Source organism: Diospyros lotus, chromosome 3, assembly GCF_014633365.1.
Source record: "Diospyros lotus cultivar Yz01 chromosome 3, ASM1463336v1, whole genome shotgun sequence".
Lineage (NCBI taxonomy): Eukaryota > Viridiplantae > Streptophyta > Magnoliopsida > Ericales > Ebenaceae > Diospyros > Diospyros lotus.
The window spans coordinates 40,163,262-40,189,804 of NC_068340.1; the positions used below are offsets into that span (position 1 = coordinate 40,163,262).

At 34.4% G+C, this 26,543-nt stretch overlaps 3 protein-coding genes and 1 non-coding gene across 9 annotated transcripts; all 4 read left to right on the top strand.

Moving 5' to 3' along the window:
* Positions 1-1,827: 1,827 nt before the first annotated feature.
* On the top strand, positions 1,828-1,921 carry TRNAY-GUA (transfer RNA tyrosine (anticodon GUA)). The gene is made up of 2 exons: positions 1,828-1,864; positions 1,886-1,921. It is a non-coding gene; the product is annotated as a tRNA-Tyr (tRNA).
* Positions 1,922-3,810: 1,889 nt separating this feature from the next.
* LOC127798512 (uncharacterized) lies at positions 3,811-8,987 on the top strand. Of its 3 annotated transcripts, XM_052332126.1 has the most exons (3): positions 3,811-4,356; positions 4,468-4,702; positions 8,166-8,987. In XM_052332126.1, exons 1-3 carry the CDS (start codon positions 4,347-4,349, stop codon positions 8,326-8,328), a joined length of 408 nt encoding a protein of 135 aa, XP_052188086.1. In that variant the 5' UTR covers positions 3,811-4,346; the 3' UTR covers positions 8,329-8,987. The 3 variants fall into 3 exon arrangements, with proteins under 3 accessions (XP_052188086.1, XP_052188084.1, XP_052188085.1); XM_052332124.1 differs by lacking the exon at positions 4,468-4,702 and having other exon boundaries at positions 8,151-8,987; XM_052332125.1 differs by lacking the exon at positions 4,468-4,702.
* Positions 8,988-11,094: 2,107 nt separating this feature from the next.
* LOC127796590 (ACT domain-containing protein ACR10-like) lies at positions 11,095-16,264 on the top strand. Of its 3 annotated transcripts, none has more exons than XM_052328786.1 (6): positions 11,095-11,424; positions 12,029-12,253; positions 12,899-13,004; positions 14,012-14,348; positions 14,711-14,980; positions 15,101-16,264. In XM_052328786.1, the coding sequence occupies exons 1-6, from the start codon at positions 11,271-11,273 to the stop codon at positions 15,236-15,238; spliced, it is 1,230 nt and encodes a 409-aa protein (XP_052184746.1). In that variant the 5' UTR covers positions 11,095-11,270; the 3' UTR covers positions 15,239-16,264. The 3 variants fall into 3 exon arrangements, with proteins under 3 accessions (XP_052184746.1, XP_052184745.1, XP_052184747.1); XM_052328785.1 differs by having other exon boundaries at positions 14,711-14,995; positions 15,101-16,262; XM_052328787.1 differs by having other exon boundaries at positions 14,711-14,995; positions 15,075-15,204.
* A 3,392-nt stretch (positions 16,265-19,656) lies between these two features.
* LOC127797310 (glycine-rich RNA-binding protein RZ1C) lies at positions 19,657-26,272 on the top strand. 2 transcript variants are annotated; one of them, XM_052330108.1, is made up of 4 exons: positions 19,657-19,800; positions 19,908-20,057; positions 25,064-25,548; positions 25,844-26,272. In XM_052330108.1, exons 2-4 carry the CDS (start codon positions 19,944-19,946, stop codon positions 26,076-26,078), a joined length of 834 nt encoding a protein of 277 aa, XP_052186068.1. In that variant the 5' UTR covers positions 19,657-19,800; positions 19,908-19,943; the 3' UTR covers positions 26,079-26,272. The 2 variants fall into 2 exon arrangements, with proteins under 2 accessions (XP_052186068.1, XP_052186069.1); XM_052330109.1 differs by lacking the exons at positions 19,657-19,800; positions 19,908-20,057 and adding an exon at positions 21,454-23,920.
* Positions 26,273-26,543: the final 271 nt, after the last annotated feature.

Sequence of the window (26,543 nt, forward strand, 5' to 3'; positions counted from 1 at the left end):
GAAAAACACGACATTCTTAAGCTTCAAGGCATTGAAGACGCACAAGGCAAGTCCATTGTATTGTGCTCGTGTAATGACGACTCTGTTCACCTTGGTGACTTGCCAATATTATTTGTTGAAAGACCGACTATTCACAAAATGAGGAAGTTCAAGCCATCAAGACTATGGGTACAACAGAATTCTTTAAATAGCAAAACGTGAACTTCGTGTTGACTCTTTAGCCACAAACGAGAGTCATGCTGTGTACTCGTAGTTTCGATGTTAGTAAGTAGTTGCCTGCTCTTTAATTACCAAGTGAGCATTTTCTTCTCTCCGCTGCCGACCGTTTGCAATGGCGGCTGAGGCATCGTCTTCATCGCCGTCGATCGATGGACGAGGAGTTGACGCTGACGGTGAAGTGGAGTGGCAAAGAGTACACTGTAAGGGTGTGCGGCGACGACACCGTCGGAGAGCTCAAGCGACGGATATGCGAAGTCAGGAATGTGCTCCCCAAACGTACGCCAAAGCTTCTCCATCCGAAAATTGGACCAAAGCTCGCCGATGACTCGGTCCTCTAGACGATCGAGGATCTGACAATAATATTTCTATTTGAGTAGATGAATTACATGTGAGCAAGCATGGTGAATGTAAACAATAGTAGGAAAATTGGTAACAGTTGTGAAAATCTGAATACATTGGGCCACTTTCGTGCGTGTATTGTATTTCCTCTCTTCGTCCTATTATTCATACAAAGTGATAGCACATAAGACTGCTGGGGGTTAGACAGCAGCAGGAGTCTGTGAGTGAGCCACAGCATGGTGAAAACTCCGCGCACTGGAAAAACGCTCTGCAGATGAGATGGTTGCTGATTATCCCAAATCCAGGCGGGCGAATGAATCCGCTAATAATGGCCGACTCGAAGACTTATATATATATATATATGTATATATAGGCATTCAGCAACCAATCCTGCTCATAAAGTGGATAATCTATAATTAGTAGCTTAATTTGCAAGCTAGTTCTCTTGTTACATGACGGGGCAGGTTGGCACAAAAAAAAGGTTTTATATTTGTTGGCACAAAAAAGGTCTTCTTTGTCTTTTCAATGAAATAAAAAAGATATAGTATGAATGAAATGATCCCATTTTTGTTGAGGAGGATTAGTTGATTCCTTATTATTTTTTTGATATAGAATTATTGAATGAGTGCTGATTATCTTAATTTGATTTTATGGAGATATGGACATATGGCATCAAGAAGGATTAGGATGCCTATCTAGATTTGAATTTATTTATGTGACTTATAAATCTTAGAGGTCGTCTCGCATTGAGACTTAATAGATGGGTTTTAAGACTTTTTACTACTTCCAACCTGTTTTGGGAATTAAAAGAATTTTTTGCCATTGATGAGAAAAAAAGAGATAAGAGTTATAGATTAAGATGAATCTATATGAGCAAGTCAAAAAATTTGAGAAATAAAATCATCTAATTTGATTTGTTCTTAATGATTATGAAATGGTCATATTAGGGTAATCATTTTATCGACAAATGTTCTTATTGTACTCGTAGTTTCTTAATGATAAGAATTGTGTAGTATCTACATCGAGAATTGACGATTATTTTTAATCTAATATGTACTTATTTTTTATATTTCGGGTTATAAAACATTTTAAGTGTTTCTGATAACTCTTTGTTTTTATATTTTTTTATTAAAAACTTTAAAACATTTTATGACTCAGATTACAAAATATATATATATATAAAAAAATTACTTTCGCAAATTTTTTTTACATCCAATCAATAATAAGAGAGTTAATATATCTTTTTGTGGAAGCATTACAAACAACAAGCCGACCTTAGCTCAGTTGGCAGAGCGGAGGACTGTAGTGGGTGAAATACCTGATAGCTATCCTTAGGTCGCTGGTTCGAATCCGGCAGGTCGGAGTTCTTTTTTCTTTTTTCATATTAATTTTGCTTTAAACTAAATCATTATTAATATCTTATTGACATACCAATTCAATCTGGACTCTTGAAAACCGTCTGCCGACACCCCCACCCAAGTAAGTAAGTATATGCGTCAACATGCAAATCTCCATGTTATTATTGTGTTTTTTAAAATAATAATCACTTTATTTGTAATTAATGAATTATAAAATTTGATTGTTTTTCCTTATTTTAGAATTATCTCGCCTCTATATTTTTTAAACAAAGAAGAAAAAAGTTCGGTCTGTCCAAACTAACTGAATCAAACAAACCGACTGAATTTGTCAATTTAATTCATTTTTTTTTCTTACATTGATTTGGTTCAATTAATTTTTTGCAAAAGTTTAGATATTTGATTTTTTTGGTCAAAATAATTGAATTTTAAAACGACATTATTATTTTGATGATTATATGTTCTTATATTGGATTTTGGCTATTTGATTTTTTTGTTATTTTTGTGGTTTTGGATTATGTCGATTTTCTTCGATTTTGTTGGTTATTCAAATTTTTCCACATCTTCAATTGATTTGGTTTTTTTGTGATCGTTCAGTTTATTTGGTTTCTTTTTTTTTATTTTTCTTCAATTTTTTGAATTTTTAATTTGTTCGAATTTTTGATTAATTTAATCGATTTGATTAAATTTTGGTGCAATTCTTTTAATTTTTGAATTTCTATTTGTGAATAACAAAATCAATCATTTGCACACCTCTACTCTCAAATCTGGTGCCATGGTTTGAATTGTTAAATAATTATATATATTTTTTAATTCTCTCTACTTTTTAAAGAAATCATTTTTTTTTTCTCTGCAAGAACTGCTCTCTCTCTCCATCATTTTATAAAAGAGAACGTAAGAGATATAAAAAAAAAAAAACTGTCGAGTTCATTTTAAAAAACAATGAGATATTATAAGGGAATTAATTAATTGGGTACACATAACATTTCTTAATGAATAGACTTTCTGATCACGCCAGGTGTCAAAATTTTCATCTTTAATGAAATATTTTATTTTAAACTTAACCAATTGAAATGCTTTATCATTTGCGCCAATTAATATAAATTGAAATAATGATACAAAAATGGTAACAAATAAAGATGGAAATGGAAAGAATTAAAAATACATGGTAACAAATATTTATTATAATTTGAATAACATAAATTCAAAATCCCACTTGGGCATGATATTGTGACTCGATATCATTATTTTTAAAAATAAAAAATACATAATAAATGTTAGGGTACGGTACTCTTAAAGTTTAATTAAATCATTTAATAATTTTATATTTTTTAAAAATAATACAAATCTCGGTATAATTAATTTAATATAAAAATTAATTAATTTATTATTATATTTAAACAATATATTATTATTTTTCTTTTTTTTCTTCCAAATTTATCTCTATTTGTTTTTTTTTTTAACATATTTTTCTATTTGATTCATCTTTTGCGTGATAAGACCCTGTAAGATTCGTTTTATTTATTTGAAATATTTAAATTTTAATCAAACATAAAAATTAATTTTTTTGAAAATGACGAGTTAACATTTGTTGTGATTTTTTTATTTTTTATGTAATTAAATTAAAAAAAATGAATAAGATATTGAGAGGATTTGTAAAGAATTATTAACTCTTTATTAATGGGAAGAGAAGAGTAATTTAGGGTCACAAAAACTCAAGAGGGGTACATATTAATTTAAAAAAAAAAAACTGATGGATCTAATTTAAATTTACAAATTTCTTTTGGGTCAAATGTGAAATTTACCAAAACATTATTACAAAAATGTAATAAAAACAAAAAGAGTGACAGGAACGATGCTATTTATACCCATCCATCTCTGATACACAATCACGAAGACGTCCATATTTTCTTCGTCTCTGCCGATTTCAGGGCCGAATCTCCGTACCAACACGGTGATTCGGCGATACCCTGCGTGGACGGAATGAGCACATCGTCAATGGCGTCCATGGCAGTAACTTGCCCAGCAGGAACGGATCCGGCATCTTCAGAATCAGACGACGACGAGGATGATGATTTCTGCGACTAGGGTTTCACGCCTCGACAGATTTTTCCAAGACCACAAATACCCACGGCCCTTCACCGATCAAACACCCAACTTCATCATTCATCTCCATCCCATCAAGACGACTGCCCCGTATGGCAGTCCCAAACCCGTACTGTTTTGTCCTTGATGCCCGAGCAAAGTTTGTCGGAGCCCGAAGGAAGCGCAATTCCCAGAACATTCTCGATGGTGTCCTTGTAGTTTTGCAAGTGTTGAGATTCCATTGCCATAGAACCATGAGTGCAAGCATTTGGTGGATGGTTCCGGATCGTCGAGAAGCCGTTCATGTTCCCCAATTTAGCGGTGTCTCGATCGAAGCCCTAGGTCACCATGCCGCCGGGTACGCACCATAAAATTCTGATCTTTGGTTAATTTCGTGTTGATTTTTGGATAATTCTGGGAACGAGTTTGTTCTGGTGGAGATGGGATTAACCTTTTGTCTTTGCAACAGGGAATTCCAGTGAAAAATTAATTTATTTACTGGAAATGTGGGGATTGAATTTTTGTTCCATTAGGGTTACGATCTTACTAAATTGTTACTTACTGAGTTGCCAAAGTGGATCAATGTTTAACTTTTCCTATGGGCACATAACTTTTCAATGTTTATCCAAAATTGCCAAAACTCTACCAAACATTGCTAATGAGTATGCCATATCTAAGGGCAGTTATCCTCTTTGTTGTAAAAGGTAGATTCATAAACTTAACGATTAGTGCATCTTTTCCTGCATTCCTGTTATTCTTTGAATATGGTATTTTCTTATGAATCTTTTTCTCTGATTTTAATCATTAAGACCTTTTGTTTATGGGAGTAAAATATGCATTTACCTTTATCAATCTTTTTTCTTGATCTTCTATAGTTTAGGAACATCTTGACCATTTTTCGCTGTTTTTATAATAACTATCATCCTTGTTATGAGGAAAAAAAGAAAAAAACTATTATCATTCTTAAGTGTTCAGAGATGTCATGCTGTGGCAGCCAATTTTTCCCCTTAAATTAGCATTATGAATTTTTTAATAAATTTATGGCATTAGCATTGGATTAAAGTATTTTACCAAACTAGCTTTAGGTGTTAACTTAGCCTCGCCAAGCTCACCAGATGGACTGGCTGGTCTTCCTCTGGCCTAAATCCGCCAGTCGAACTGGCGGGTCTATGCCAACACAAAAAAATCCAACAAGTGTTTGGGCAGCATAGAACCTACCAGTCTGACTGGCAGGTCTTAGACTGCAGCCAAAACTAGACCAGACTTCCTCACGGTGGGTCTGAGATCTTAAGTACTACTCTCTTCTTCTACCCGGGGGCCTGTCCGGCTGCTTAATGTATAGTGGTAATGGCAAATGCCATTTGTCCCAGTGTTATTAATGGCGCACCTAGGCTCACCTTGGGCGCCTGGAATGCTTCCAGGCGGGCACAGATCATCAAGGCATGCCCAAGGCGCCCTAGGCCTGCCTAGGCCTAAGGTGCCTTGAGCTTAGGCGTGCCTGGGTTTTTTTAACTGTTTTTAGATTTTTATTTTACTATTTATTACTAAATTTAATTTTTAACTGTTTAGGGTTTAAATTTATTACTTCAACTACAAATATGACAATGAGTAAAAGGGCTACTACTTGAAATGCTCCAATTGAATTTGAACTAGATGAAGATGGAGAGGGAGATGATGTGAAAGAAGATATTAGAGATGTTGCTTCTAATGATGAAAATATGAAAATGTTTGATCTTGATGATGAGGATGATTTTTAGATTATTTAAAATGCATAATTAGTTAATTTGGATTAATATTTAAGACCTATAAATTGTTTTAAGATTTAATTTAAGTTGACTTGAAGACTTTTAGATTGCATCTTTTGGTATTTTTTATTGTTATTTTCATTAGTATATGTTGATTTTTTTTTAATTTCCTTGATAACATGCTTGTGAATATATTATTAGGAGTTAGGAAGTATTTTATACCTTATTCTTCAACTAGAATATATATATATATATATTTATGTATATATTTAGTTAGCATGCACCTAGTTGCATCAAGTGCGCGCCTCGCTTTGCGCTTTAGACTTCAACACCCTTTTGTGCCTTAGTGTGCCTTGGGCCTTTAATAACACTGCTTTGTCCATTCAAACCATGGAATTTCAGAATCTTGAACAACCATTCTAAATGAGAATGAAAATAGTCACAACAGATGACAAGATTTAATGCTCACTGAAAATATAAAGGACTTTCTTTTCTTCACTTTCCTATTCTAGCCATTCTCATCTCATTCCAACAATTTTGTTCCCAACAGCTGATGAAAAACAAAACCCCTGCTCCATATAGATTATTATATTGTAGGTAGATGGGTAATAAAAGTAAGTAAAAAAAAAAAAATTATGCTTCTGCTGCCACTTTGTATCTTCCATCACCCTCTCGTTTGCCTATCTGTAAATTGCAGTACGGCCTCTCCACTTCTCTCCATCTTTCTCTGTAAATTGCATCAGTCTTTCGCTTGGCTGTTTCACTTATGTTTTGGGCGCAGCCTAAGACCCGTCATTCAGACTGGTGGATTCTATGCTGCCCCAAAACACATACCAAATTTTTCCAAGTGTTGTTGGAGACCTGTAAGTCCAACTGGCCTGTCTCTCTTGGTCAGGCTTGGCTAACAGCCAAAGTTAGTCTAGTAAAATACTTTAATCTGATGCTAATGTCATAAATTTTTTGCTTGGCTAACAGCCAAAGGTAGTTTAGTAAAATATTTTAATCTGATGCTAATGTCATAATTTTTTTTAAAACGAATGCTAATTAAAAAGAAAATTCCAGGCAGCGTTCGGGGCATGAGGCTCGCACACTAATAAACAACTTGTGTGTGTGGGCATCCGAGCGTTACCTCCTGTGACCTGTTTTCTCTGACAGTGTTGCTGGAGGCATGCAAACCACCTCTGACAACTATTCTGTAATCTTGCAATTTCTTTTGTTTTTCAATAAAAAAAATTTGGCCTGCTTGTGTGTGGCTCTGTTCTGTTTCAGAGTGATTTCTTTTCAAGTCAGCTTCTTTGCTTGCAGCTGTGTGTGTTTTTTTTTGAATTTTTGTTTATTGTTGGATTTCTTTTGCAATTTCTGTTTTTCTTCTAATTTCTTTTGCAGTTTTATTGTGTTGCATAAAATTAATTGTTATTATAGTGTTGATCATTTGTTATTCATGATTTAATGAGTTTGAATTTTCCTCTTTATGGGTATATGTTGACAATGCTGGTGTATAAGTCTTTTATACACATTTTTGAGTAAATGTGTGCCTTGTGTCTATGAGGCGTGTGCCTCATGTCTCAGTTCGAAGTACTCTTTGTATCTCACAGCGCCTTGTGCCATGTGAACATGAGGTGAAAATTCTTATCACAAATTTCCTTTTGATATGGAAAAAAATTACTTTCGTAAAAACTATTAAATAATACAATAATATTTATATTTTTGCAATTACTGACCATTCTAATTAATGGGCCTTTTCTTGACTTTTTAATGTATAGTCATCAATGAATAATATCATAATATATTTTTCCACTTCTATATCCTGTTCAGGGTATTCTTTCTGTTTTTACATTGTACATAATGGAATATATAATGATTCTCTTTAATACATAAGTTAATTTCTTTTTTGTACTACCATCTTTGTATGAATCTATCAACTACCTCGTGGTGAAAGATTTTTTTTTTTTTTCCCTCTTTGTGTTAGGCAATGCACAAATTCAAATAATTTATGCTTTACATTTGGTAGTTGGAGCTTTGACATGCGTTGGGATACGCCATTGATTAATTGGTAATTGGCTCAATACTGATCCTGAAATTCAGTAGAAAGCCTACCTTAGACTATGCATTGGAGATTTAGGGATTATTAAGAAATCTGATTACAATCTTATCAACAAGATTCTTCATGCTTCATGTTTATTGCCTATTAGAAGCTATTATCTGTGATCTGTTCCTGGGCAAAATATATTATCCTAGTTCTGCAAGGGGCTGATATTGTTGCCTTATCTTATCTGGCTGCATGTTTTAATTGTAACACTTATGGTTCTTTGTTGATATTTCCCTTCTTCTCTTGGCATCCTCATTTCTTCCTTCTGCTGGTCTCTTTCTTTGTTTGATCTCTTGTTGAATTTCCTCTGATCCACAGAAATTTTGGTTTCAGAGGAAATCACCTTGGTCAATCCACCATCGCCCTTGTCAAGAATCATCACCAACTGGTTCGAAGGTATGGCTACAGCAGTGGCAAGAGTTTCAGAGAGGAGGTGGCAGACTTCGGTTTTGCAGAGACGAGGACCGGTGATCATTGTTTGTGCCTCTTGGCTTGATGGGGAGGTGCACTCGCCATCCATGTAAGTTTGCGCACGCCTTGCCCTCAGAATTGGCATTAGCATCGCCATCGAAGCAAAAGCAGTTGCAAGGCAGCTAATCTTCAAGTTGGCGCAGGAGTGTGGAGGAAGACAAAGAGCAGTGGTGTCAAGACTAGCTCATGTGCCAGGTCCGAACAACGTTGTGTTAAAAGGGTGCGTACATGGTGATTTGGATCGCAAGTTCTTGCTTTCATGATTCTATGATAATGGGTTCCCAATGCTTGCAAAGCTACAAGAGCACGAGGAGGTTGTTTCGGGGATTGGGCTTCCTTCCTGCTCCGACAAACTTTACTCCGGCGACAAGAACAAAAGGGTGCGGGTTTGGGACAGCCATGCAGAGCAGTGTGTTGATGGGTTGGATATGTTGGTGAAGTCGGGTGTTTGATCCGCGAATGCCCTTGGCTATTTGTGGGCTAGGACAATGCAGTCATGGCGTGGAACAAACCTGTTCCTGTAAGTTCATGTCATGGAAGCCATTGAAGACATGCTCTATTTGCAGGCATATTTCCTTAAATTGTGTCACATGTATGTTTGGTTGGGTTTCTCATATACAAAAAAAAAATAATTTGATGGTTAATATTTTGATATTTAAGTAAATAAATCAAATTGAGTGAAAATATATATGTTTATGGGTATTCTAAATATTTAGGCTATTAAGAAATCACCAACAACAACAACAACACGTGAAAGCGGAGGTCCTCTATAATAATCTCCTGCATTCATTATCCATTTTGTGTGGCCAGGATCAGGATCAGGATCAGATCTCTTTTAAAGTGTGAAAGCGGAGGGAATCATCAGCACGTGAAATGCATGCAACCAAGCGTTGGGTGGGGGATATATTTGGGTTGTATCCACGTTTAAATCATGAAAGTCTTTTGAGTGAGTTTATTGATTTAGGGTACCCCCAAGACGACCCATCTTCGTTTGAAATTAATTTTCTTACAACAAATAAAAACTAAATGTGTTAAATGCCATCTCTTAAGATTGAGTTTTTATTTAAAATTTTATATCTTTTACTTGCATGTGACCATCCTTCTAGTATAAATTAAATATTTTATAAAAGAAAAAAATATATTAACATATAAGTTAAATATTATTCTCTTTTAATATTAGAATATTTATAAAAATATTCATTTAAATTGGGTAAAAGTGACAATTTTTACTTGAAAATTCATTTAAATTGGGTATTAATCTAAAATTTAAATCACAAGTTATAAGTGTATATGTCATTTACATATAAAAAATAGTTGGCATGTATTGGTAATTAATGTATAATTATAATTGGAATATTATAATAGAATCACAAATTTTATATTAGGTCAAAAATATATACATTGACCCCTACATTTAACTCTAGATTTGATATGGGGAATGCATATAAAACTCACAATTTATACTTATATGTATATATTTAATAAATAAAATGCTAACTATTGTTCTAATGACATTGGTTAAATAATAATAAATAAATTTCATTTTTAGATAAAATTCATTTATTATATTCTATTTTTAACCTTCAAACAATTCTATTAGTTAATAATAAATAAATGGTATTTTAAACTATTTTAATCAAATAATATAATTATTTAAATATTAAAAACAAGATATAATAAATACACATTATCTAAAAGTAATTTATTTATTATTATATGATCATAATATAATAATGATAGTTAACATTACCTATTTAATTATTAAATAAGAGCTCTCGCTAATGAACAATTGGTCAAATTAGATCAGTATCTTGGCACATGATCCCAGGATTTAGTCAAAAAGGCAATATTACACTTTTGACCTGTAAAGTTTGACAAAAATTACAGTCTTCTCTCATTTGTCGTACATGTGTTTATGAGTTTATTGCATTTAAACCCCCAGGCTATGATCCAATATTGGGATGATTTTTATTAAAAGTCAGATAATGTGGGTAACCTTTTTGGGTATAGAATTGTGTTCATTTGTCACCTTTTATTTTATTGGGTTTACCAAAAATGGATTATTCTACTTAAAATATTTTTTATAAAATATTATTTTTTTTGTGTTAAATCCTTTATTCGAATTTGTTACATTATCATGTTAGACTATAACTTGAATTTATCATATTAATGAGTAATTATTTTCTAATCTCTTGGAATAGCTCAAATAGTCTACCATATTCATTTAGGAGTTTGGGATATTGCAAGGTTGTAGATTTAAATATATTTGTATATGTGTATTTGAGGGATCAGACTCTTAAATTTTAATTTACGATAAATCTATCCGTTCACTAAAATGATTTACCTTAACATAAATTTGAATATTTTGAGATACGTATTACTTATAAACAACTTCAAAAAGAATATTTTATAATATTACCGAAACAAAAATATTCTTTCTCAGTATGCATATATATATATATAATTACAATTTTACATCGATATAATAAGATTTTATCAAAAATTTTAAAGTTATTCAATATACTTTGATATGAAAACGTTTTATTTATTTTTTGCTATCATAGAAAATAAGCAAAACACATTACTTCAAAACAAAAGGAGCCTTAGTACAAACATTATAACATTAAGCCCTAGTATTAACATTACATTATAGGGGCTAGCTTGTAATATCTTATAACATAAGGGTCTTCTAGACACAGTGCTATTGTTAAAGGGTCTACCTGTAATTAACCCCCGTTGTAATTGGTCGTCCCCGGTTTCTTCTCACGAAATGTCCGGGCCTTTGGTCATATATAGAGAGAGAGAGAGAGAGAGAGAGAGAGAGAGAGCAACCATTAATGCTCTGTGTTTGCTCACACTATATATCTCTGCTTCCTCTTGGAAACACAAAGAGAGCAAGTGACCAGCAAGAAGGACTGAAGGAGAGTTTATTGCAGTGTTTTAACAGAGAAGAGCATAAATAAAGAAATGGGCATTTTGTATGAGGATGCAGTGTTGATAAAGGAGGCTGAGAAGGCAGGTGATTACACTGTGATTACTGTCAATTGCCCTGACAAAACTGGGCTGGGCTGTGATTTGTGTAGAATCATCTTGCTGTTTGGTTTGAGCATTGCTAGGGGAGGTATACACAAATCTATTGCTGTTTCTCCTTTTGTATTTTCTTGTTAATTTAGTAGTTTATTCTTTAATTTCTGGGCTAATTCTTGAGATTTGTGGCAAAACATAACGTCGGGTTTGTTTGGTTTTGTAATTTGTTCTGTCATTGGATCTGGGATTCTTCAAGAATGAATGATGGAACAATTTAATGGATAACTCAATTTTTCATGATTCTGTCCTTGTGAGTGATGCGCTCAAAGCTTGGCTTTGCCTGGGAGAGCATATTATCTGCTGTGACATAGAGGTATTGGGCGTGTCCACATGATTTTGTCCCGAAAAGGGCCTATGTGGGGGAATGGGAGTGGCTCTTTGCTTATAAGCTACATCTCTCCCGACTCGCACCCAATGTGGCATTCTCTCTCCTAGCAGTGAGATTCTTACCAAAGAAAGGAAGGGTATTCTAATTGTTCTCTCTTTATCCCAATTATAATTTACTCTCTATTTTTTTTTGGGTGTTGGGGGGGGGTGCTTGAAGTTCAAACACAATGTAACTCGTGTCATTCCTAGTTCTTCATTTCTTTCCAAATCTTCCTTAATTGAACTCACATTTTAATTTTTTGTGAGTGTAGATATTTCAACAGATGGGAAATGGTGTTACTTAGTTTTCTGGGTTGTTGGGAAGCCAACAAGAAGGTGGGATTTGTTAAAGAATAGGCTTCTGGAGGTTTGCCCTATCTGTTCACCGGCTGCATCAGAAATTTACTATTACAGGCCAGAATTTCAGCAGCCCAAGTCACCAGATGTGTTCCTATTGAAGTTCTGGTGTTACTATGATCCAAAGGGCCTATTACATGGTATTCTTTCCTTTTTGCAATATAATCAAATGTGACGTTATTTGTATGATATGAGTTATAAGAGCCTTATAAAAGATAAGCCCATGTATCCAATCCCATGTAATGGGATAAAGGGTTGATATGTTATGGGGTTTGGGATTAGTTGTATATTCGTAGATTCAAGGTCTAGATCTGACTCTGCATTGGTTTGTTACTTCAAAATTTTCCAAAGATGTTGGGAAAAGAACCTTGCTATGTTTAGAGGATTCTTAGTGTGCATATACATTAAATTGTATTGTTTATATCTACTTGAAGGAAATATGCTTTCTTTCTCAAAAGCCTCTATTGGAATCTCTTCCTCTACATTATCGCCTTATATACAATGCAAGTGGAATTATTAAAAGCAAACTGTTAGTTGTTTTACTAAATCAAAATGCAAAGTAACTTCATCCCGGGTCACATCAAGGAAGTTGGATTTTGAATAATTGCTTAAATAACTATGTAGAGTTCTCTCTTAAAATCAATCCAACTTCGCATAGCCAAAAAAAAAAGGAAAAAAAAAAAAATCAATCCAACTTTTGTTTTATTTTCCGGCATGTATTGTTTTTTCTGTAACTTTGCCTTCTCTTTCTTGTTTGATTTGTTGGTTCTTTTCCATTTTTATAGATGTAACCAAAGTTTTGTGTGAGCTTGAGCTTACGGTAAAGAGAGTTAAGGTGTCAACGGCTCCTGATGGGAGAGTATTGGATCTCTTTTTTGTCACAGATTCCAGGTTTGTACTTATTGGATAACCGTTACTCTATATTTTTTCCCTTTGTATCTTATATTGTATGCTTCATCTGATGATTCTCCTTAGAGGTGTGAAACAGAGAGTCAACTCACAATTGTTTTGTAATTTCCTCTACATCTTGCTGTTTGCCTCGTATTCTCAGAAACTATAGAGGCTAGAGCAGCAATGGAAGTCAAGTTCTCCCTGCACTGGAAAATGCTTTGTGTTTGCTTAATTGCTTTGTGTCATGGGTACATTCAGTAAACTGAACCATCTGATTAGTGTTGACAGTTTGCTTTCAACTGTCAATTGTTTTCTCAACGGGTAGTAATGGGCATTCGACAGTTTGGGATGAACACTTAAAATCCTACATGGTTCTAGCTGAAAAAAACCGAAACTAGATAATACAGGAGAAAATTATGGATCCCAGGGTAGAATACCAAGTAGATACTCGTTTCTGGTGGTTGGGGCTGTCAAGCAATTACCCTCTTCTAAAGGGCATAACAAAAAAAAGCATTCTAAGGTGATCGTGTTCTACATATGAGTGTGACACCACACATGGCAGTCGATGGTCTGTAAAGGATTGACTGTACTAAGATGGCAGCATGCTTGGGTACATGTGATGTCTATATCACTCCTAAAATAAAGAGAAGAAAAGATATGATATCTGTATCATGGTTTATAGATTGTGATCAAATCTGATCTTTAATTGAACTTTTATAACTTATCGTAAAAGAGATGAACTTTTATAATGCTTTTGTATAAAATTACTTTTAACCCTGCACTAATATATCCTGTAACATGGGGATAAATGTGATAGTTCTTTAATCAAAATTGACGTTTAATCTTCCATTTTTTTCTTCATATCCTAGTTCTTTATTTCTCTGACCCATAAGGAACAATGATCTTTCCTTCCATTTTCCTTCTTGGCAGTTACTTCTATTAAATATTTGTCGTTCATTTATGCTACGTCCTAAAACTGTATATATGTGCATGCTTTTCTTGACCAGAGAGCTTCTTCACACTAAGGAGAGACAGGAGGAAGCGACTGGTCGTTTGAAAGCTGTGTTAGGGGATGCCATGATAAGTTGTGACATCGAACCAGCTGGCCCAGAAGTTGCCACATGCTTGCAAGGGTCCTCATTTCTCCCTTCAGCAATTAAGGAAGATATTTTCAGCTTAGAACTGCCCAGTAAACACCCAAATAGTTTTCGCACCTCCACCCCTGTATCTGTTACGGTGGATAATTGCCTTAGCCCCTCTCACACCCACGTTCAAATCTTCTGCCAAGATCACAAAGGTCTCATCTACGATGTGATGAGAACCCTAAAGGATTACAACATCCAGGTACTTGACCTGCAATCTCAATAAATTCTCCTGTTTTACCGAAACATTTCCCCCCCATGTGACCTTCCTTCTTGGTGGATAAGTCACGTAGCGCTTGTTTGCAAGGCATTTTTGTAGGAATGACACGAAATGACTGATGGACTAAAATTCATTTAGCTAACCCTACAGAGTAGGACAACAGCTTGACATGTTGTTGTTATAGCTAAACTGCAAAATCTCTTGAATTAGAAAATGCTTTCCCTCCCTTTGTTGCTTTACTTCCATGTTAAGAAAACTGGGGGCCAGTAAATGAAACTGCAATAGGGTTCATAGAATGGCATGGTGTGCTGATAGGACTGACTACTGATCGCACTTCCTTTCAGATTTCTTATGGTCGATTCTTCAAGAATCCAAAAGGGAACTGTGAGTTGGACCTGTTCATAATGCAAGTGGACGGGAAGAAGATAGTAGACCCCGAGAAACAAAATGCATTGTGCTCTCGGCTGAGAATGGAGCTTGATCGCCCACTCCGGGTCGATGTATTGAGTCGGGGCCCTGACACCGAGCTACTAGTAGCAAACCCCGTCGAGCTATCTGGCAGAGGCCGACCACTTGTTTTCCATGACATAACCCTCGCGCTCAAGACTCTAGACGTACACATTTTCTCAGTAATACATCGATAACTCATTTGCAAAATCTTTCCTGCACTGCCTGCACTGCATACTTATCTAGCTGACGAGGCTTTAGCTGCTCTTCCCCTTCGTTGTTTGCAGGTGGAGATAGCGAGACACATGATTCACGATCGTGAGTGGGAGGTTTACAGGATCTTGCTCGACGATGGAGATGGTTGTCCTCTGCCCAGAAATGAGATCGAAGAGTGTGCTACAAAGAAGTTGATGGGTTGGGAATGAATCGTGTGGCCACAGTTATCAGGGAAATTAGTTAGTTTAGGCTGCCATTGTACAGTACACGTTTTCTTCCCCAAGTGACTCTATTCTGTTGAGGGAATGGAATGCTATGCATTGTTCATCTCATCACAAGCAATTCTAATTTCGGCTATCATGTCCTGACGGCCGGCTCAAGGCATAGGCCACTGTTGGGGTGGGGGTGGGGGGGGAATTGCTGGCCAGAAGCTTCGCTGCTTCAGGAGACTGGCCAATGGTAGTGGATGCTGGGATATGGTGAAGGGAGATTGTTTGTGTATTCAGTGGTTGTTGGCTATTGATTCTGTAGTTTTTGTAGTTGTCAGCTGTTGATATTTGAGATGCTGGGATACTGTAACGGCAGCAACTTTATGCCCTCGCCAAATGATGACTACAGCAAGTGGTAACAATAGATCAAAACTGAGCTCTGATACAAATTAGTGTAGGACCAAAAGAAGATCGATGAAGAAGAGAGAGAATGGTAAGAAAATAATGAGGGAAGGGTATATGCCAAAAGCAGAAGAAACTGAGAAGAGTTGCAGAGGAGAGACAGGCAACAGTTGAGAGGAAGAAGAAAAAGAAACGGGGAAGAATCAGAGAGGGGGAATACCACAAAAAATAATCCATATTTGATATTCAATAATCAAAATCTGAATAATCACCACACTTGGGGAGGTATTTATATACATAGATACCTCCCAAGAGGAAGGAGACGGTGACGGGCGCGCAGTCGTCGGTTGAAGTTCACGCACACCCAGGCTAGAGAAAGAGATGCTCGTGTCGCTGTCCGCTGCTGACACTGCCTGTCGGGCGTCAGACTGCCTAGGATCCCAACAACCCTTGAGCCGGCCATGTGTTCTGTTGTTTTAAAACTTAAATAAGTAGAAAAAGAAACAACGCTCATGCGCCATGTGCTCGGGTCACAAGCTAGGTAGAGTCGCGCTCAAATGAGAACTAAAAATCTCGAGTTTGAGGGTTGTGTCTATGTGCTTGACAAAAGATTAAGGGATAAGAGGTTATGATACACTATCAGTGACTTATCAAAAGGTTTTTCTTAAAGGCTTGGATGACCCCTACACATAGCGTAAATATCAAAATATTAAATTTATCTTATGAAATTAGGGGCTCGGGACATTGGATTAATCCTTTTATTAAGAAAATTTTGAATGATAAAATTTGCACATAAAACATATTTTTTCTATATTTTTTAGTGTTTTATTGATATTTAAATACATTTTTTGAAATAGATATTTCACTATTCATTATACATAAAATATTTTCTTATATTTTTTTTTATCTAGAATCTATATATATATTATAACAAAACAGTCGTCAAAATTTTTCTCGCTCATTTTCACTTTTTATTTTGATATTTTATTTATTTTTTTGCTTACCTGAAATGAAATTTTTATAGATCATTAATTAATTTTAGGTTTGTGAAAAATGTGTAATTCTTAGAATCTGTAGATGATTTTTTTTATAATTAAATAGTGTTTAGAGAATGTGTAAGCATGTTGGTATATAAAGAGACAAAATTTAACCGATATTATTAATTTTTAAATATTAATATAAAATTTTAATTAAAATAAATTATATAAAAATTATATTTTTTTAAATCTAGAGAAATCTTGAGATATCAGATAATATCACTAAATACTGATTACCAAATAATATTTTTTAAAAAATAAAATTAATTTTTTATTTTATTTTCCATAATTTACCTTTCATTTTCTCTCAATAAAGTCACCATTCAAAACTCTAAAACCCTTAATTAGTTTCATAACCATACAAAAAAAAGTACAAATCTTATATGTTTATGTTATTACTTAATTTTGAAAAATAATTAGTTTGTAGGTTATGTTAAATTAGTTATTTAGGTAAAATTGAATTATTTTAAATAAGTTGTTTAAGTTATTTTGACAAAATTAATATTTTATATAGACTATTTATATTTATCGTATGTTGTCATATTTCTTTTGAAAATTTTATTATGTTTTATATTTTTATTATTTATGTTACTAATTTATTATATGTTGTCATATTATTTATTATTTTGTATAAACTATTTATATTTATCATATGTTAAATTAATTATTAGTTTGTAAAAAATGTGTAGTTCTTGAAATCTAGAGATGAAATTTATGATTGTGAGGTTGTTAATTTTAAATAAATTCAATATATATATGAACTTCCGTGCATCACATAGGGGATGAACTAGTATATAAAATAGAGAAAAAATATTAAATTAAAACTAATAAAAATTCTTAATTTAATATTGTCAATAATAAAAAAGGATAGATGATTTCTCTCTACATAATCTTCATAATACATTAAAAAATCCATTTAATTATGTGTGAAATATGATAAAATATTCCCTATAATGGTAATAAAATGACGATATATTAATTATGGGTGATAATTTTAATTATTAAATGAGTTGTTTATTCTATTATATAAGTTAATATTTTATTTTGGTGTTTGAAGCTATGCTAATAAAATATTTTTTAAGTTTAGTTTTAAAAGTACAAACACACCATAAACATATATGTTTTTTATTCACTCATATCTATGCCACAATTGAGAAAGAGCAACATTTTTTAATAAGTAAAATTATATCCCTTGCTATGTAGAATAGCAATGGACACATTAGGGGTGTTTAAAAATTAGGGGTATTTAAAAAAATCAGTACACTGTGAAAATTGGTCAGATCAAACTAAATTGGTTGATTTTTCTTTTGACGGTCGAAAACGGTTTGGATCCTGTCCAAACCGCATGGTTTGCGATTTAGACAATTGGTGGTTCGGTTTTAAACCGAACCACCCAAGAAAATAATAAAAAAAATATAAAAAATAAAAACCTAATAATTGATAGCCCCCTCTTATTTATTTTTTATACTATTTTATCTTTATTTTTTGCTACTATTTATTTATCTTTATTTATCAATATTTGTATCTTTATTTACCATTTTTAAATATTATTTTTAGTAATTTTAACTAGCATTTCAAATCGCGGTAAACCGTACCAAACCACATCGCAAATGCGGTGTGGTTTGGTGCGGTTTGGCCGCACCTAAATCAGACCGCGATTTAGTTTAATTAGAAAATCGTACTAGCAGTTTGGCGTGTTAAAAATGATTCAGATCGACCAAACCGCACCGCGTATACCCCTAGGACACATGCCCCCACTTAGCCCATTTTTGGATCAAGCCAAGTTTAATTTTTTTTTTTTAAATGGGTCATCTTAACAAGGCTCGTGCAAAAAAATATATAGATTAACGTAATTTTCATGTCTTAATAAAAGATTCAATCTAAATAATTGGTCAAGAAAATAGGACCATGTGCCAAGTCGACCTTGGTTTTAGTGGACTTAGAATATTAGGCCAAATGGGTCGCTTTATATAAAATTTTTAAAAATATATTTTATAATTATTTTAAAATACAAAATTTGTTATAAAATATAAATAAAAAAATTTCAAACATATTTTAATTTGTTTATAAAAATTTTAAAAAACTTTTAACCATTTTAAAATTCACATTTGATCAATTTTGAAATTTAAATTGTAAATCTCATAAAATTATTTTAAATTATTATATATATAATAATCTTTCTCATAACTAATTGTTAGGTAAATAATAGTGAGTTGACGAAAGACTTGTCTTAAATTTAAACGAATTAAAAATATTATATTTGATTTATTCAATACCAGCTAGTCTTGAACTTCTCTTAATTAAATTTGTAAGTTTTATTTATTATTCAAATATTAAATAAACTATAGTTTATTTTCTGGATATTTGGAAGCCTAATAAAATAAATTTGAATTTAATTTAAAAAAATTCGAGATTGTTGGTAAGATTTGAATGAGTGTGTATAAAATCAAATTAAATAAGTAAATGTATGAATATGTTTGTAAAATTAAGGAGTGATTTAATTGATCAAAGAAAGAGTTAAAAAGAGTCATTAATATATATACATATATATATAAAAGTAATAATCTAAAAAATATATACATCAAATATATATTATTAAAATATATAGAAAATAAATAAATATATATAAACCTTTATGTGAAAGATTAAAATTTTTAATCAAATTAAAAAATAGACTTATATTATAGAGTTGGGTTAATATAATTTATTTATTATTGTGACGAGTTATGTCAGACTAGATTACTTGATGAACTGTCAAAGTGACTCGATCTGTTTGATACGTTTATCATCTCTTACTAAAGAACAACTTTAACCTTATACAAATATTTATTTATATAAGGTAATATTTGTATAAGATTAATTTTAACTGTTACATCAATATTTATATTTGGTAATATTTATTTAAAAAATAAAAATTAATCTATAGCCGACCGTATATTTAAAATGTTATATTTACTTTTTCGTTAAAATATAAAAATAGAATCCGCGAGGTTTGTGGCTAAAGGCGCGTGCGACCTCAAATAGCGGCGGACGCAGGTTAGGATACTGTAAAGATCGTGCTTCTAGGGTTTCATCTCTCTATCGGTTTCCGACTCGACGAGGACGACGACACTGTCACCGACTGTAAGCAATCTTCTCTACTTGGCGCTTCTGATTTCTGAGCCCTTTTCTAGGGCTTCTCTTCGTCTCTGTAAGGTCGTAACGATTCTTTGTGATTCCGCACGTTTTAGGGTTTTCAATTGTTGAAGTAGAAGCGGAAGAAGAAGATGGCAGGGAGGGAGCAAGAGCACCGTATATTTGTGGGAGGGTTGGGTTGGGACATCACTGAGCGCCAGCTTGAAGCCGCTTTCAGCCGATTCGGCAAAATAATAGACTCTCAGGTTTTGCCGTCTCATTTACTCTTTTTTTTTTTTTTTTTCTTTTGTTAGGTCACCCTCGGTCGCTGGTTTTGAAGATTAGGATGTTATGGATCAAGCTGAAAATTTGGTGTATTTGTGTGCCCAATATTGTTGCTGGTGGTGTTTGAGGAACGAAGAACTTCATTACCCTGTGTTTGGTTGCTCAAAGTAGGGAATTGTGGGCTGACTGGCGTTGTTACCGAACTTGAATCAAATGTTGGTAGGATATTTGAGGGGCTATAAAAACTCTGGTTTCTTAAAGAAGTAAGGAAATATGGATACAAGTGAATTTTGGTGAATTTGTGTGCTTAAAGTGGGATGTGGCCATGTATAGAAATGGCTGGAGGTCTAGATTCATGTAACTGACTTCACCTAGTGGGCTTAAGGTTGTATTGTTATTGTGGATGTTTGAGAAACTATGAAGCTTCATTGTCTTCCGTTTGGTTGCTCGAAAGGTTGGAAATTATGGAACAAGTGAAATTTTTTGGAATTTGTCTGTTATTGTTTATTGAGAAAGTAAGCAACTTATGTACGCTCTGTTGGTTGCCAAAAAAGATGGTCTCTGAGAAAATTTCACTTTTACTCTGGACTTTTAGTTTCGGACCCCCACTCTCCGTTTTTTTTTTCTCCACCTTCTATGCCAAATGTTCTATATGGTACCCGTAGGTATATCTGATGTGTGTCTTCATATTTTTGACATAGACAGGTGTTATAATCTCTAGTTTAACACAAGATGTCTTGGTATTTGCATAATCTTTATGCTTTTATAAGTTTTCTACATAATATTTTTATTTTTTAAGTTTTTATGTAAAAGTTAAGCTATAGAGTGGTAATCATCTCTTTGGGAACTGTTATAAACTTTGCCTTTTCTTTCTCTCTGAAGACATTTATATTGATATTTACATGGTAATCATTAAATCTGTGGTTAGTTATATGATAAGAACCTTTAAAAGTCAGCATCTGAAAGTACAGGATTTTTTCATAATTCAAACTTAAATGTGACTGACATTCTAGTTGATATTATTGAAACAAAAGTTTGATCTTTTCCTAAGCAACCTTTCTGAATGGATTTATACATTTTTGTCTGTTAAATAACTTTTTCACTCAAATATCAGTTTTATTATGAGGGTGTCAACTTAATCCTTTTATGAAAGAAGATCACAAATTGTTTGGTAAATTTTTTGTTACCATCAAGGTATTTCTTTTAATGATCACATTGTTATGTTATCTGCTCATTCGTGGCTTTGTTGTAATAATTCTCATTTGAAGATTCTTAGTTGCATGCCCTAAAGTTATTTCCATCTCTTATTTTCTTCATTACATATTGATTATGTTTTTTATTTGTGGTTTTTTCTGTGATTCTGTTGTCACTTTTAAGACTCATTTAAATCAAATATGTGAAGAAGTCTTGGTACAGTTGGATTTGACTGAGTTGCTGAAGCCATACAGTATTTAGGTGCTTAGAGAGTGTATGGATGGTTGTTGAGGCTGTCATCTATAGAAGTATCCACAGAGAAATGCCTCTGGATCCACAACATGGTTCTCTTGAAGGAAAGTGATGAACTGTCTGTTTTTATTGCATCTTTGTTTCTGAGGATTGTTATCCCTGGAAAACTGCGGATTGAGATACTTGAGAGAATTCTGATTATGCATTTTATGTCCATCCAATATTGGGAAGTTCAATTATCAACAAGCTCCTGGTGTAGCAATCTTAGAAATGCTTTCACTTTTTATGGTGAACTCCACCATTTTCGTCCACAGATATTTGTTTTGGATTGTGACTAGTAATTTATAGAGCTTGAATTGACTTTTACTTGATCTGGATAAATGGCATCATCAGTCACCTGAAGACGCTTCTTTGTATCTGAAGGAAAGTGCGTAATGTTTAAGTGATTGTGATGGTCAAGGCTGTCTATGGTTTCTGAAAGAGGATTCTTGACAGTGTTTTTGATAGGCTGTGTTGTGGATGCGGATCTGTAGAAATCTATTTGATGTGCTATTCTTATCTCACAGAGTCCAAAGGGTTCATCTACTGCTATGAAAGTGTCCCTGCTGTAAAAAGTGCATGGACTTTTCAACTCTGATCTGCTACATAATCATGCTTTATTGACCAATATCACAATCTTATATAACATACATAGGTGTATGTTCCCACATTTAGATGCCAAAAACATATTCGGAAAATACTCAGTTTCATTTGATTATGATTTCACAAAGGTGATTTTGCTTGTTCTGTAGTAGGGAGAACTTGAGACACCAACAGCATGATGTGCAAGTGATTCAAGGAAGTGGCCTTGTCTTCTTTTGGCTGCAGGAGTGCAAATTTTTGCAATTAATTCCAGACCGTTTGTTTTATCGTGATTAATAATATTCACGATTTTGTTCCTGCTTGGAAGGTTTTACTTTCAAGCTTATTTTTTGTCGGACCCTTTTTACAATTTGGTAGAACTAAGAGAGAACATTGTTTGTTGTTGCTGGAAAATAAGAGTGGGTACGTCTTCCATGCTCTTAAGGAAAAAGAAGTAAAGGTTTCTTGAGATGGAATAAGTCCTTCCCTTTTTTTATGAAGAGGCTGGTCAGACATTAGTTCTGTTTCGTATTTATTAAACCCATAGTGGTGACCATTTCGTTACACATCTCCATTCCTGAAAATTTAGGCTACACAATAATTTGAATGTGTCTCCAAGGTACCTCAGGTGCTGTTCATGTAATATCTGAAGCTACCTTTTGAAATTTCTTTTTCAGACTATGCCTCACCAGAGCTGTATCTTTCATGGGCACTGGGAAAATAATATATTGCTACTTACTACTAAGTTGATGCGCTTGTTTAGTACTTAAAAGCTGTTGCTTGTAGTGTTTGGACTGAAATAAGAATTTACGGACTCCAGAAGAATTTCATTGGCCTCTTTAGAATGCTCTGTGTTTAACTGGTCTGTTGATACTTCAATGATTATGTTTCTTTCTCATGAGCCTCACCTTATCCTCTGAGAGTTCTATTGCCAGAGGTGCAGTTAATAGTACTTCTGATTATCTGTGGCAAGCATCCTGAGAGTCAGCAGTTTGTATTAGTTAGATTGAAGTTTGCAAATGAGCAGTCTGTTTCTAACCTTAATAATTTCACCAATGTGCAAATGAAGGTTCTTCCAAGTTAAAGTTCAGTTCGCAGACATAATCTAAATTATCTCAGTTTCAGATTGGCAATGGTGTCATTTAGTAACACACTACTGGCTGGTTCGACTGATATCTGTGCCAACTGTTTAGAAGAGATGACATAATGGTCTGCAAAAATATGTTTGAAATGTTTATAGTATCTGAACGAAGATTTGTGATGAGAAGAGAATGCTACACATGGAATTTAATCTGATAAGTTTTAGAACAAGATTTTGTTACAGGTGTCTTCTAGCCAGATGCCCTTTTATGTTTTCTTCTTTTATCTGTATGGTACTTGATTGTGTTGCGATGAGTTTGCCATGCTACTGTTAACAGTATGTTTTGCTGGCCAGTCTAAGATTGAGGTTAAATGGCTTATTAGCAATGACTGAGTAAATTAACAGACTATGATGCTGATGTTCAAATGAAAAGTCCTCTTCTAGTTACTTCCAGAGGGATTAGATACATGTTAGTGTGGGATTTCATCTGGTTTTGCTGGGAACGGCTTTGGGAAGAATTAAGGCCAGATGCAATTTGGTTTATAAATGGATGGATGTCTATTTGTCAAGGATCTTTAAGAAGTCTTATCCATAGTAAATCTGTCATCCATAGAAGTGCTTAGCAAGAAGCTTTCTTGAAGTATTTTATGGCTTTAAGTTCTTCATTTCAATTGAAAGGAAGATGGAATGCTTCTGGTGAGTCATAATTTTTCCTACCCCTCCTTCCTTGTGGAATTGTAATACTGGTCTATATTTTCTTGGAAATGTCATCAACTGATTGAACTGAAAGTATTTGCTCCTGCACTTTCTATTGATGGTGGTTGGCGGGTTTCTATTTGTGAACACATATAATAGGTCTCTCTCTCTTTCTCTCTCTCTCTCTCTCACACACACACAGGCACACAAATCTAGATGATTGTTTTAGCATTTTATGTTGATCTATCATCTGTGACCAATTATACTCCTTATGTCAAGTCTAGGAAAGTAACAATGTACATAGATGGAATTTTCATCTATTCTATCACAAGTTTTGGAAGGGCCCACACCTTTAGTATTGAGAGGCAAACAACTCCCAAATAAAATAACTTGATATGCACAGGTCCCTTAAGGACTCGATGATTTTAATAATATCATGACTCAACCCCATGTTGGTATCCTAATGGGGAGCTGTTGGGTATATTACTTGGTCCTAGAAGTTAAAAGAGTTAATTTCAACTACATAATTTGGTAAGGACCATGGTTACAAGCAATATTTGAGCTGGCCCAAGACCATTATATTAATTGCGTGGTGGGCTAAGATTGTGCTTGAGTTTCATGAAATATGGGATTTCTGGCTTGGCAGTATGGGGCATAAAGGAAGATAGTTTGTTATAACTCAATTTTTAATCAATATTCTATTGAGAAGTTGCTTTTATCTTCTCCCTCTCATTTCTATCTTTCTTTCCAAGTTTAGTTCAGTTTTGGGAAACTGTCGTTTTCCAAACCTCCTAAATATTTGATTTTTTTTTGTATTTGAACAAATTTTCTAATTTTGCATTTTTTGTGGAGTAATTTTCTGGAAAACTGGAGTTGTTTTCCACAACTAAACAGCCCTAAGTGATTTCTTGCTCCTTTTCCTTGTATCCTCAATTGATCTTAAATCTTTTCCTCCTTAAATGCTTCTAATCAAACTCAAATGATTGATTTATGGCCAGCTTTTCCACCTCATTTATAGCATTTATTGGCCATCATTCTTAAATGTGTGTGTTTCAATTGTTTATCATCTCATTTCTGTGAAATATCACTCTATTTGCGTGCATCCATTGTTCTTGTTTTACAACAACTGTATTGTTGGTGTAGATTATGGTGGAAAGAGAGACAGGGCGTCCTCGTGGATTTGGGTTTTTGACATTTTCAGACCACCGTGCAGTGGAAAATGCTATCAGGGAAATGCATGATAGGGAATTTGGTGATCGTGTAATCTCAGTGAACAAGGCTCAGCCAAGGATGGGGGAGGATCCAGTCCGTGGCTATGGTGGAGGTTATTCAACTGGTAGCAGGGGCAGCTATGGGGGAGGAGATAGGTCTTTAGGTCACGATGAATGCTTCAAGTGTGGGCGTCCAGGTCACTGGGCCCGTGATTGCCCTTCAGCAGGTGGCGGTCGAGGAGGTGGTGGATTCTCTTCTCGTTCTAGATTCACAGGGCGTGGTGGCCGTGGGGACCGCTTTGGAGGAGATCGTGATCGATACATTGATGACAGATATGACGGAGGGCACTATGCAGATAGGGACCGTTTTGACAGTAAAGAGAGATATGGTAGCCGTGATCGCTATGTCAGTGACAGGTAATCTTAGATAAAAATTAATTATATGATATTAAGTGGTGGTAAATATATTTATACAATTGATACAACTGGGCTGCACATATTTCTTGGCTTTTTTAATTTTTTGGTTATATCTGTATCTGAGAGAGTGAATGATTAACTGAACATATGATTATAAATAATGATTTCGCATTTGGGTCCTAGTGTTATAATGACGGCCAAATATTTCATATATGTTAATGTTGTTTGTTAGGACCGTTGGTGCTGCTGCAATTTAACTGTAATTAGTTGATTAAAGCTGTTGTTCCATGTACAGATATCCATCCAGCGGAGAGCGCTTTGTTGGCGACAGGTATGTCAGTTCAGACCGTTATCCTGAAAACGGGTATGGCAAAGATCGAAACTACGACAGGGATGGTGGTATGAGGGGCGGCGGTGGCAGGTATGCAAGTGGAGGGTCGTCACGCTATGAGGGAAGCTACAGGGATAGGCCGGGTCCTTATGACCGCCCTAGGAGGGGAGGCCGCCCAACTTCTTTTGATCGATATTGAGTGCTTTCAGTATTCTGCAGTTGTTGAACTTGTTGGATGTTCTATATCTATTTTCTTGGGTAGTTAGGTTAGATGCATTGCAACCTTGGCCATGGGTGCTTCTCCTTAACTCTGTTCTATGTTTTGATATTGCCAACTGCAAATTGAGTCTGATGGTGGAAGTACGTTGCTATATCTATCTTGTTATTTACTAAGATGGTTTGCCCATTGTTGTGATTTGCTTGCTTTTTACGGTTAGGTTCGGAGCGACAGCATCTCCATTCTCATGCGTCCCTGTCTGGTCTGGTAAGGGTGCCCTCAAAGTTTAGGGAAATGTCACATATTTCATATGGGCTTTTCATTGCCCCAATGAATGATTGAGGGGTCTTGTACCATAAGACAAAATTATTTGCGCGGTGTTTGATTGAGGAAAGGGGAAGTTTGCTTTGGATTATTTGCTTGGCTTCTTGTGTTGGATTTGGATGT